The 13,024-nt window shown below is 37.9% G+C and overlaps 1 protein-coding gene across 1 annotated transcript in view; it reads right to left on the reverse strand.

Moving 5' to 3' along the window:
• Positions 1–3,999: 3,999 nt before the first annotated feature.
• The window catches only part of LOC125224555 (heat shock 70 kDa protein 18-like), a 19,385-nt gene continuing 10,360 nt past the window's right edge, over positions 4,000–13,024 (reverse strand). Inside the window, exons 3-5 of the mRNA XM_048127979.1 lie at positions 11,784–11,952; positions 5,900–6,094; positions 4,000–5,618 (exon numbers count right to left, since the gene is read on the reverse strand). Of these exons, the coding sequence (XP_047983936.1) occupies positions 4,000–5,618; positions 5,900–6,094; positions 11,784–11,952 (1,983 nt within the window). The remainder of the gene's footprint in view (positions 5,619–5,899; positions 6,095–11,783; positions 11,953–13,024) is intronic.

Consider the following 13,024-nt stretch of genomic DNA (forward strand, 5'->3'; position numbering starts at 1 on the left):
TTGGACGAGGGAGGCGCCTTTCAGTCTGAATTTTCAGGTGCTGAAGGATGGAATAAACGTAGATTTGTTGTTATGATTGTAGACAGAGGTGGATGTGAAGGAGGAATTGTTGATTCCTGGCGTGATTCAAAGACGAATGCTTTGGGAATGCCAAATCAAGACTGCGAGTTAAGTATGGGAGCTTCAATATTTGGCAACAATCTTTACTCTGGTGCTGTTCAAATTAATTTGTGTTCTCATACACTCTTGAATTCCTCATTATTTAGTTGCTACTCTAATAGTGATCTTAGTGGACCAATATCTAAGGTATTTTATGTGATATTCGAGAGCTCCTTGGTTGCTTATACTTTCTTCATATTGAGATACTTTAAAGATGGAGATCACCGGGCTACGGAGACGTTTGGAGATGTACTCTCGAAGCAGGTATGTGGATATATAGCATTCTTTCCAAAGGTGGAGCCTTTGATAGCTGGTGAACAGATCCTCACTGCCTCCACGGTTGATCCTTTTTGCCTGCTATTCTTTGCTTTGGGTGTTCCACATGTTAGAGTGATGGTCAGACGGCTTGTTCTGGATATTATTGGGTCTGCAATTATTAGGCAAGAACGCTTGGAGTCAGCTGTTCAACCACAAAAAATGTATTCTCCTCACATTTTTTTCTTGGTCACTTATTTTGGTGGAATTTTTTACATTGAGTGGAGCGCCCTTGTTGGCGTATTAGGAGACAATAGTAATTGGCAGGCTGAGGCACGACATATCCGAAGAGTTCAATTTTTGCAGATCAGATTCTCTACCAAAGGAGGGGTCAAAATTGGTCGAGTTGAAGAACTTATTTTCGTGTGTTGCACCTACTGTTTTAGTGGGCAGATGTTAAGAGGTCTTATGAGGGTTCATTTAACCCAAATCGCAACTTCCACAACAGTAGCTGTGATCCAGATGATGTGCGATGTTGAAGATGTGTCTGATCATCCGCTGTGGGAGGGCGACATCATCCATTCTAGTGGTTTTGTCATCAGCAAAGTCAAGATCAAATTGGGAGAATTCAATGGTGATGAACAGAGACGCAGTACATTCGATCTGTGGAAAAATCTAGCAAATGTTAGGATGCCTTTTGACCCCATAGATGTTGTTCTTGAGAAAACTTGGTCTTGTCGAGGCAGCAAGAAATTCATTTCTTTCGGAAATTTTTCAGGTCACATCAGGCGTCATTCGATTGAGCTGACGAGAAAGGTGTCTAGTATTGTTGAATCTGGTGAGAGTTTTCCCACCTTGGAGAATTTCGGGCTGATTCGAAGAGAGAGTTTCATGGGCATATACATGAGCATCGTTAATCTTTCGTTCTCTTGTGTGAGTGGTTCTCATTGTGGTATCTCTAAGCTTGATGAGGCAGATGGGGTTGCCAGGTGTTTGGTTTTGCTACATAAAGCCCACTTGGATGAGATTGGAGATGTAGATGGTTCCAATTTTAATGAAAGGATAAATTGGGTTGCTGCTGTCTCAAGTGAGTTTAAATGGGTTGTTCTTAACATAATTGAAGCTGCTGGCAGCCGAGATTTGGGCTACATGCTGCAAAGGTTTCAAGCTCCACCTACAAAGAGTACAGACATAGAAGAGAATACAAGTGGGACTCCTAGCATCAAGACTGATCCAACAATTAAACAGGTTTTGGCATGGGAAGAGCTAGAAGTTCAAATTGCTTTAGGGAGGGCAAGCTTGGACGCTAGGTATTCGGCTGCAGAGGACGTGGTTTGTGATAACTTGTGTGTTGCTTCCCAAACTTTGGAACATGGCGTTATAAAGTTGATCGTCTACTGCATTTTCATCATCTCCGCCTTGAGGACAAGGCGATTGTTATCGGGGAGGGAGTTGATAGGGACCTCGAGCCCCAAGCCCAAACGACCAACTAAGCCGTGCCACAATTGACGCAAATGTCATTGAAGTGAAGGCTATTACTGGCAATACTCATCTTGGAGGTCAGGACATGGATAACAGAATGGTGAATCATTTTATGAAAGAGTTTAAAAACAGGAAGGGTAAGGATATTAGTGGGAATCCAAAAGCTATTAGAAGATTGAGAAATGCTTGTGAAAGGGCAAAGAGGATACTTTCCTCCACAATGGAAACCCCAATTGATATTGAGTCATTGTGTGAGGGGGTTGATATGTTTTTTACTGCTAGTCGTGCTAAATTCGAGGACCTTAACATGGATTTATTCAACAAGTGCATGGAGTTGGTTGAGAAATGCTTGAGTGATGCGAAGATAGAGAAGAGCAGCGTGGATGAGGTGGTGCTTGTGGGCGGGTCGAGTAGAATTCCAAAGGTGCAGGAGATGTTGAAAGAGTTGTTGGGTGGGATAGAGGTGCGCAAGACCATTAATCCAGACGAATCTGTGGTGTATGGTGCTGCAGTGCTCGCTGCCAAGTTGAGTAATGAAGGCAATGAGAAAGTGCAAAAATGTGGTTCTTTTGGATGTTACTCCTTTGTCTCTTGGTGTTGAAACTCTTGGAGATGTGATGGAAGTAGTTATTCCGAGAAACTCATTTATCCCAATTAGGAAGGGGAAAGATTTCACCACAACATATGACAACCAGACCGAAGTAAGCTTCCTAGTGTATGAGGGTGAAAGAAGCAAGGCAACAGACAACAATCTGCTAGGTGAATTCATGCTCCAACGCATTCCAGAGGCGCCCAAAGGTGTTCCTAAAATCAAAGTGTGGTTCGACATTGATGCACATGGTATAATGAATGTGTCAGCGGAGCACACAGAGAGTGGAGTGAAGAACAACATCACTATCACCAACCACAAGGGCAGGCCATCTAGTGAAGAAATTGAGAGGATGGTCGAGGATGCGAAGAAGTACAAGTTGGAAGAAGAGGAGCACACAAAGAAGGTTGACGCCAGGTACTGTTTGGAGAACTACGCCTACAACATGAGGAACGCTATTAGAAGTGCAGCCAAGATCACAGCAGCAGACAAGGAGAAGATGGAGGATGCATTTGGTTGTTTTATACAGTGGTTGATCTCAAACGAAGATGCAGCAGTTGATGATTATAAAGACAAGATGAATGAGCTCCAGACTGTTTTCACTACCATCATATGCAACATGGATTAAGAGTTGAAATTGATGATTGCTTCATTTTTCCCATCTTAAAAGGGTTATGATTCCAGCTCATTGTTATTTGCTAGCTTTAAATTACTATACTGATTTTTGTAGTATTTGTTTTTCGCCTCTTGTTAGATTCTTCTTTCTTTGTTCTTTTGTCCTTATTCTGCTTGAGCATATTAATTTACCAAACTTAAGTTATTTTTAGATTTCTAGCTTTAAAAGTTATCAAATTGCTTTCAACTTATAACTCTTTTCAACCACACAGACACAGTATATACATTGATAAGAGTAGAGATGATTATCGATTATTACTGATAATTAAAATTTTCAATTTTGATTACGTTTCATGGTTTTAATTTATTTTTTTTGTTATTACTGAGGAATTGATAAAAGTATTATCTAAATTTCTATGGAATAAGCAAGTTCACTGGTTGGAAAGCTAGCCTCAATTATGCATGTGGCAGGTTCAATACTTTAGCTAAATTTATATGTACAGACAAATGCAAATATTATTTGGTGCCTTGTGGAAATCAATCTCATCAAACTTTGGCAAATTCCAGGCTTCTTAATAACAAACTTGCTCAGGGTATTGTCTTTAAGTAGAGATGTAGAGAAGAAATGGTATAGTCCACCTAAGAAATGGTATGATAACTTTAAGTGAATCACTAAACTAATTTCAGTTGAACTTGCATGCTCAAGCAAAATACGGTAAAAAAGAGCAAAGATAGAAGAAACTAACATAGAGATGAAAATATAATTAAAAATTATAAAATAGACGAAAAATATACTACTAGCACCTCGCAGGAATCATCACATAAACATGAACAAAAGTCTTGATAGATAAAAGAAAAGAAACACCAAACGAGATCCTGCCAATCATCATTTCTCATTTCTATCTCATCTTGGCGATGATGGGATTGAAAACAGTCTGGAGCTCCTTCTTCTTGTTGTGAAAATCAGCAACCTCTGCATGTTTGTTGAACACCAACCACTCTGTGAAACACTGGAAAGTATACTCCATCTCCTTCTTATCTGTTGCTGTGAGATTCGCTGCACTTCTAATGGCGTCCCTTGTGTCGTAGGCGTAGTTCTCCAAAGCATACCTGGCCCTGACCATCTTCTTGTATTCCTCATCCTCTAACTTGTACTTCTCCGCATCCTCAATCATCCTTTCAATTTCTTCCTTAGACAGCCTGCCCTTGTCATTGGTGATGGTGATGCTGTTCTTCACTCCAGTCTCTATGTGCTCCGCTGACACATTCATTATACCATTCTCATCTATGTCGAAGCACATTTTGAATTTAACACCACCTCTGGGCGCTGCAGGAATGCCTTGGAGTGTGAATTGCCCTAGCAGATTGTTTTCTGTTGCCTTGCTTCTTTCCCCCTCATACACCGGACAGCTCACACTGGTCTGATTGTCATACAGTGTTTGATGAATTTTCTTTTTCCTTGTTGGGATTGGTGTATTCCTTGGAATAAATACTGCCATCTCACCTTCATTAATGCCGATACCAAGGGACAACGGAGTAACATCCAACAGAATGAGATTTTGCACATTATCATTGCCTTCACCACTCAACTTGGCAGCCAGCACTGCAGCACCATGAGCCACAGCTTCGTCTGGATTAATGCTCTTGCACACCTCTTTCCCAACAAAAAACTCCTTCAACATCTGCTGTACCTTGGGAATCCTACTTGACCCACCAACAAGCACCACCTCATCCACACTACTCCTCTCCATTTTTGCATCACTCAGGCATTTCTCAACTAATCTCATACACTTCTTGAATAAATCCATGTTAAGGTCTTCGAATTTAGCACGAGTAATGGATGAAAACAGATCAATCCCCTCAGACAACAATTCAAGCTCAATTGGGGTTTCAAACGCAGAGGAAAGGACCCTCTTGGCTCTTTCACAAGCATTCCTCAATCTCCTAATAGCTCTTGAATTCCCACTCATATCCTTACCCGTCTTGCTTTTGAACTCTTTCATGAAGTAACCGACCATCCTGTTGTCCATGTCTTGGCCTCCAAGATGAGTATCGCCGGATATAGCCTTCACTTCTACGCCATTAGCCTCAACCTTGGCCACAGACACATCAAACGTGCCACCACCAAGGTCAAAAATGAGCACATTCTTTGTCACAGAGCTATTAAGACCATACGCAATGGCTGCAGCAGTAGGCTCATTGATGATCCTTATAACGTTGAGGCCAGCAACGGCTCCAGCAGCTTTGGTAGCCTGACGTTGAGAGTCGTTGAAATAAGCAGGCACAGTCACAACAGCATCCTTGATGGTTGATCCAAGATATGCCTCGGCAATATCCTTCATCTTGGTAAGCACCATTGAGGAGATCTCCTCAGCATAAAATTGTTTCTCCATTCCTTTGTAGGTTACTACAACCATAGGCTTGTCAGCAGCGTCAGGAATGACTTTGAATGGCCAAAACATCATGTCACTCTGAACCGTTTTGTCACTGAACTTGCGACCGATCAACCTCTTTGCATCTGTGTACAGTTATAACTATGTTAACTTTAGTTTGCAGTTTTATAATTATATTTTGAGTTTGTAGGTAGTTTTTCTTGACAAAACAAGGAAACTACAGTACTAGATTAGTAACATCTGCTCCAACCACACCTGACATATATACCACTATAAAAACACAATAAAGTTTGCATTTACTTCTGCTCAATCGTTTTACTACATAAACTTTGATAAAAAAATCTTCCTACCTTCCCCAGCAAACAAATAACCATCAAAACCACAGGGACTAGAAGAGAAAACTCACCGAAAATAGTGTTGATGGGATTATTGGCAACTTGATTCTTAGCAGCGTCGCCGATGAGACGATCGGTGCCAGTGAAGGCCACATAAGAAGGGGTGGTGCGGTTGCCTTGATCGTTTGGTATAATCTCAATGCGGTCGTGCTTCCACGCCGCCACGCACGAATATGTTGTCCCCAAATCGATCCCAATTGCCCGTCCTTTCCCCTCTCCCGCCATTAATGGTTGGTTGTGTATAATGTGAAGATTTCCACAGAGAACTTAAAAAACTAGAGAGATCTGTTTTGGAAAGAGGAGAGTGGATTGACAAAAGGTTGAAGCTAGTAGATATAAGAGATCCGTTCAACTTCCACTACCACCAACTTTCCATATTCCCAACACAACGTAACATTTCCCACTAAAAATTACTCGAATTACTATCTCGTTGTATTATTCCTTAACAATTAATAAAAGTATTTAACGAGGCGTTAGCAAATTAAACTGTTCGCTAAAATTTACGCCTTTTTATTTTACTATTAAAAACGGTACTTTTAATTGAAGAAATAGGAATTCAATAATTATAAAAAAATACTTCTATATGAATTTCTCATTTAAACTAAAATATAAAACACATGATTTTTAGCTTACCCAAAAATAAGAGTATATATAGTTTTTATGCAATATAATAATGGTAAATATACTACTATATTCATATGATTATATGAATGATGATACACTCGGTAAATATATGATTTAATGAATTCTCACCAGGGCGAGTTATGTGCAAATATTTTCAGAAGTTGGAATTGTGAAGCTATATAATGAAGGATTTATTTGGGTATATAGACATAGGGGCGCATTTAGGTCCTAATGACCTATAAGTGTTTAAACCTAGCACAAATTTAATCCGTCGGATGTAGTAATCTAATGGTCCTGATTTAATGACATTCGGTACATTGTATTAGTTTTTCGGTACATTAAGGGCAAATTCGGTAGGCGTGGTATTTATAGAAACCGCTAATGCTAAAAATCCGGAATTTAATATCATGGACGATTCATTTACTCTCTCACTCTCTCTCTCTCTCTCAACATTACGCCTCTTTTCTCTTCTCCCTCACCAGACGATTTTTTTCCCAAAAACCCTAACCTTTGTCGCCCCATCTACAATCCGATCGTTTCTGACGGTGAAGCCCACGAAGAAGAAGTCGATTTGCTACCACCATCAAGTTGTTCTCACTTAACGATGAGGTATTGACAAAAACAAAACCCTTGCGTGGTTTTATTTTTGTACATTAATTCTTCCCCATCTACAATCCGAATCGATTATGGACCTGACAAATAGTTTTCAATTATTTTTGTACATTAATTCTTACCAATGGAGTTTGCCTGGTTTTATCTATTTTTATGTAGGGTTTTTGGGTGAATCGTAGTCTGATTCGTCAAATTTGTGGATTTCTTTTAAGCATTGTTGCTCTAAATAATTGTTGCTCTAAGATGATGGATTTTGGTTTTATGTTTTGCTAGATTGTTGTTGTTGTACATTTTTGGGGAAGTTTCTAATGCTCCTTTTTTCCCTCTCTTTTCTGTGAACAAACGAGGTAGATCTAAGAGTCAGCCTACTCAAACGACAAGTAATATTTCTTTTGGGGTGTACATTACAGTAGTCATCACCACTTATACATCATAGTAGAGTAAATTGTACATTACAGTATGACAATCTGGGCATTATACATCACAGTATGAACATTATACATCATATTGCACATTACATTTTGTGCATTACCAAGTACATTATGTTCATTACCTAATACATTATGTACTTTACCTAATACATTATGTTCATTACACATTACATTATGTACATTATTATATTGTATCATGATAGGAAAATATTTTGCTATTTTATAGCCTCTGCATTTAGTTTGAACTTGTCATCATAGTATATTATATTATTTAATCTATGAAGTACACTGTCTAATCTTTTTATGGTGGTACATGATTGTGACATTATGCATCACATTGTGTACACTAATATAGGATACACAATACATTATTAATGAATGCTTGTACATTACTTAAAAACATTTTTCTTTGGTACATCATTTCAATTGAGTACTACATTAACCAGATGCGACTTCATGTAGATAAACACATTTTCCCTAGGGTTTAGTAGTCCATGGGGCTAGGGTATAGTATCCACACAATCACATACTATAAGTATATGAGATATTCTGATTTTATGCAATACATGTTCGTACATCATGTTGGTTGAACTTTACATCATGTTTGAATACATTATTCATGCATTTATGTACATTAATTCAAACTAATTTGGTACACCAAATGATGCTGCCATGACACACATTTTTCTGTTTAATATTTTGATGAGCAATGCTATGTTATGTTTTTTTTCAATATGATAGAGGTGTTCAACAAGCTTGTAAGCTGTGGTACATTATATATTCTCTGATGTACATTGACCAATTTGATTTTACATTACCTACAGTTGATTGTCTATATTATTAGTCGATGTACTTTTTTATGTTGTTTCCTATAGTCTAATCCCCTCAATACCAATGTTTTTGAATAGGTTCGAAGTGACAAAGAAATCTTGTGGATGAGGACTTTGAGGAGGAGATGTCCACTGCATCAGGATAAAACTTGCGTACCCTGCTTACTTTTACTCATAACACCAGGGCTGTAGTGAACCAGACCTATGCAACGTGGCATTGGAAATGAAGGCCGTAATAATTCAACTTCGAGAGGTGGTTCGAAGAATATGGTTTATGAAACATTTAGCAGTATATATTGTAGTCATGAATTTCATTAGTTTTTGCTGGATTATGTTTTGCGACACGATGTGGTTGTCGGTACAATGGTTTTTATGTTTGTGTTGGATGAAAAATTGATGTTTTGGCGATAAGTTGTGTTGTTTGGTTATTAAGCTGTTGTCGATGTACGTGAACCTGTACTTAATGTACACTTGTTAACGATGTACGTGAACATGTACTTAATGTACAATATTTATACTTCCATTATCGATGTTATAAACCTGTACTTATATACATTGTCATAGATGTATCACGCATTACTCACAGTATGTGAATGTGTGAGTACTACACCCTAGCCCCATGGACTACTAAACCCTAGGGAAATGGTGTTACCTTCCGGCCTTTACAGAACTAAAACGACGCTACATTCTAGATAACAAATGCTACATTATGGGGTCATATACATTATAACACATGTATCGTACATTACTTACAGTATGTGAATGTGTGGATACTACACCCTAGCCCCATGGACTACTAAACCCTAGGGAAAAGGTGTTAACTTCCGGTCTTTACAAAACTAAAACGACGCTACATTCTGGATAACAAATGCTACATTATGGCGTCATATACATTATAACACATGTACCGTACATTACTTACAGTATGTGAATGTGTGGATACTACACCCTAGCCCACATGGACTACTAAACCCCACGGATGTGGTGTTATCTTCATTGACAGAGCTCAAATAATGCTACATTACGGCTTACAAATGACACATTATGCATACCAAATGATACATTACACAGTCATATACATCAGCATTAGAATAATGTACATTATTTATACATTAAGTAACACATTTCGTACATCACTCACTGAAGATTAGACATCTCACACTACAAACAAAACTCAGCTGACAGAATTTATGAACGATTCAAAAAGATTGCAACAAACGATTACAATGGTGGCTAGTTCATGACGATTACAAACTGCTTATACCACAACGCAAATACCTTCTTCCATCGTCGACACCGAAAAAACTTCTCGAACAAGCGTTGATTGTAGGAGCAATCAAAAATTTCAGTGAAGATCGTCGTCTGCTGTGAATTTTGTTATCAACGATTGTATGATCAAGGATGGTGATTATTGATGGGAACGAAATCAGCAAATTATTTTCCAGAAATACACGTACAAGGTGGGAGAAAATAATGGGTGTAAAATAACCGTATCATAATTGTATTCCTAAATTAACCTTTTGATTATTTTTAAATGAATTACAATGAAGGAGATAGCTTACAATCTCAACCGTTAAATAAACAAAATGAATGGTTAAGATTTGTCTTATGTTTAAGAAAGATTTACCGTAATGATCTGAATACAATTCTATAGACATAAACTGTTTTTTAGTGCCATGTATGTATGAAAGAGCCTGGACATTCATTATGTATTGCTCGCCCAATTAAATTATACAGTATATTAGTATTGAGCAAAAAGCACGCAGTCTCTTCAACAGCATATCTCCATCTTCCCGGATTTTTAGACTTTGATTTGATTTTGATTGATTAGATTGATTTATTTTAAATGATGTTTTTTATGTAGAGTATATGATAAAAATAAATAAAAAAAATTGTCACTCTCTTCATTACTACTTCTCGTATATAGTGTTTACTAAAAATTACAGCCTTCTTAATGTGAAAAAAAAATACTTAAATTAGGAAGTTAGTTGAGCATAGGATAGTTGGAATCGTGGGAATTTACCCTTCAAAACCTTGATCTACATCCCATTTCTTATTTGCTTTTAAATTCTCTTTTTTTTTTTAAATTTTTTTTCCTTGCTTTTAAAAGATTTGAAAACCTTAAATTTGGGTTCATCTAGATAAAAAAATTGAGGTTGGGTTTTGGAAATTTGGAACCATCATTTCTGTGGATGGTTTTTAAAATTTTTCTTACATTTTAATTTTCCCCTCACTTGGGGTATCCTTTGAAAAATAAGTTTTTAAAAAAAGGTGGGGACTTTTGGGTTTTCCCAAGCCCGTTGGAAAAGGATTATTTGAATTTTTATAAAAAGCCGGGGGGGTAACGGGTTAAAAAAAAAATAATAATTAAAACCATTTTAAATAAGTAATAATTAATAATACCCTTTCCCCAAAATTGTCCCATTTTTTACTCCCTTTAAAATTTTTAAAAAAATTTTAAAAAAATTTTTATCTTGATTATTTTGAAAAATTGTGTATTATGTGTTTCTATTTTAAAAAAATATAAATACTTAATGACTATGTATTAGGATTAGTAATATTTAGATTCTTTATCTCCCCTTAAATTGGATTAGACTATTTTGATAAAACATGCAGCATAAATTAAAGGAAGGAAGAAACTAACAAAAGAGACAAAAATAAACTAATAAAAATCTATATAGTAGTAACTTAAATGCAATTATTCTCAGGAATATCATGAACAAAAATCTAGATAGATAAAAGTAAAGACCAATAATCAATCAATTTCCATTCTTAATTGATGTTGGTGATGATGGGATTAAAAACAGTCTGGAGCTCCTTCATCTTCTTGTTAAAATCAGCAACCTCTGCATGTTTGTTGAACACCAACCAATGTGTGAAAGACTGGAAAGCATCCTCCATCTTCTTCTTGTCTGATGCTGTGATCTCGGCCGAACTGCTAATAGCGTCCCTTGTGTTGTAGGCGTAGTTCTCCAAAGCATACCTCGCATCAGCCTTCTCCCTAAACCTCTCATCCTCCAACTTGTACTTCTCCGCATCCCAAATCATTCTCTCGATTTCTTCCTTAGAGAGCCTGCCCTTGTCGTTGGTGATGGTGATGCTGTTCTTCGCTCCAGTCTCTGTGTGCTCCGCAGACACATTCATGATACCATTTGCATCAATGTCGAAGCACACATTGACTTTAGCAACACCTCTTGGCGCTGCTGGAATGCCATAGAGTACGAATTTACCTAGCAGATTGTTGTCTGTCCCCTTGCTTCTTTCACCCTCATACACCGGAAAACTCATACTGGTCTGATTGTCTTTCACTGTGTGGAGATTATTATAATACTTTCTCGCTGGGATAGTTGTATTCCTCGGAATAATTACGCACATCCGATCTCCATAAAGTCCTACACCAAGGGACAATGGAGTAACATCGACAAGAACAAGCGTTTGCACCGCCTCGTTGCCTTGACCACTCAACTTGGCAGCCAACACTGCAGCACCATGAGCCACAGCTTCATCTGGATTAATACTCTTGCACACTTCTTTCCCACTGAAAACCTCCTGCAACATCTGCTGAATCTGTGGGGTTTCGAAAGCAGAGGAAAGGACCCTCTTGGCTCTTTCACAAGCACTCCTCAATCGCCTAATCGCTCTTCGATTGCCACTGATATCCTTACCCTTTTTGCTTTTGAACTCTTTCGTGAAGTGTTCCACCATCCTGTTGTCAAAATCCTGGCCTCCAAGATGAGTATCTCCAGAGATAGCCTTCACTTCAATGCCATTTGCTTGAATTGTGGCCACAGACACGTCGAACGTGCCACCACCAAGGTCAAAAATCAGCACATTCTTTGCCTTATTGCTAGTAACACTATTATCAAGGCCGTAAGAAATGGCTGCAGCACTAGGCTCGTTGATGATCCTCATAACATTGAGGCCAGCAATAGTTCCGGCCTCCTTGGTGGCCTGACGTTGGGAGTTGTTGAAATAAGCAGGCACAGTAATGACAGCATCCGTGACAGCTGATCCAAGATATGCCTCGGCAATATCCTTCATCTTAGTAAGAACCATTGAGGAGATTTCCTCAGCTGAAAACCATTTCTCCTCCCCTTTGAAAGTTACCACTATCATAGGCTTGTCATCGGCCCCGGGAATGACCTTGAATGGCCAAAACATAATGTCACTCTGCATTGTTGGGTCACTAAACTTGCGTCCGATCATCCTCTTTGCATCTACGTGAAAAAATAACTCAATTAGTTGGAGGCTGAACGTTCTATCTAAAGTAAGAAATGTTTCACTTATACGGGGGACAGAAGGACTAATACAGTTGAAAAAAATCACTAAATATATTAGGGTAAGTTCGATCATTAATACAACTTTTTATACACAAGTGGCTCTAGAAGACCAGAATTTAAATGCAAGAATTGTTTGCATGCTTAATGTGACATTACTAGTCAGCCTTCTTTTTAAGACCAGTATCATTCTTGTTAGCACATAGACAAGTCCAAAAGAGAAATAGTATCTGGTTTAAGGTTGAGGTGACAAGAAATCTCACATATTTGATCTATCAAATAAAATAAGAAAATTTGGCGATATTATATTCATGTCTTCCTTTTACATCAATAGCAAAAAACCTTTAATTTTCCTTTACATT

The sequence above is a fragment of the Salvia hispanica genome, chromosome 1 (genome assembly GCF_023119035.1).
Source record: "Salvia hispanica cultivar TCC Black 2014 chromosome 1, UniMelb_Shisp_WGS_1.0, whole genome shotgun sequence".
In the NCBI taxonomy this organism is placed as follows: domain Eukaryota; kingdom Viridiplantae; phylum Streptophyta; class Magnoliopsida; order Lamiales; family Lamiaceae; genus Salvia; species Salvia hispanica.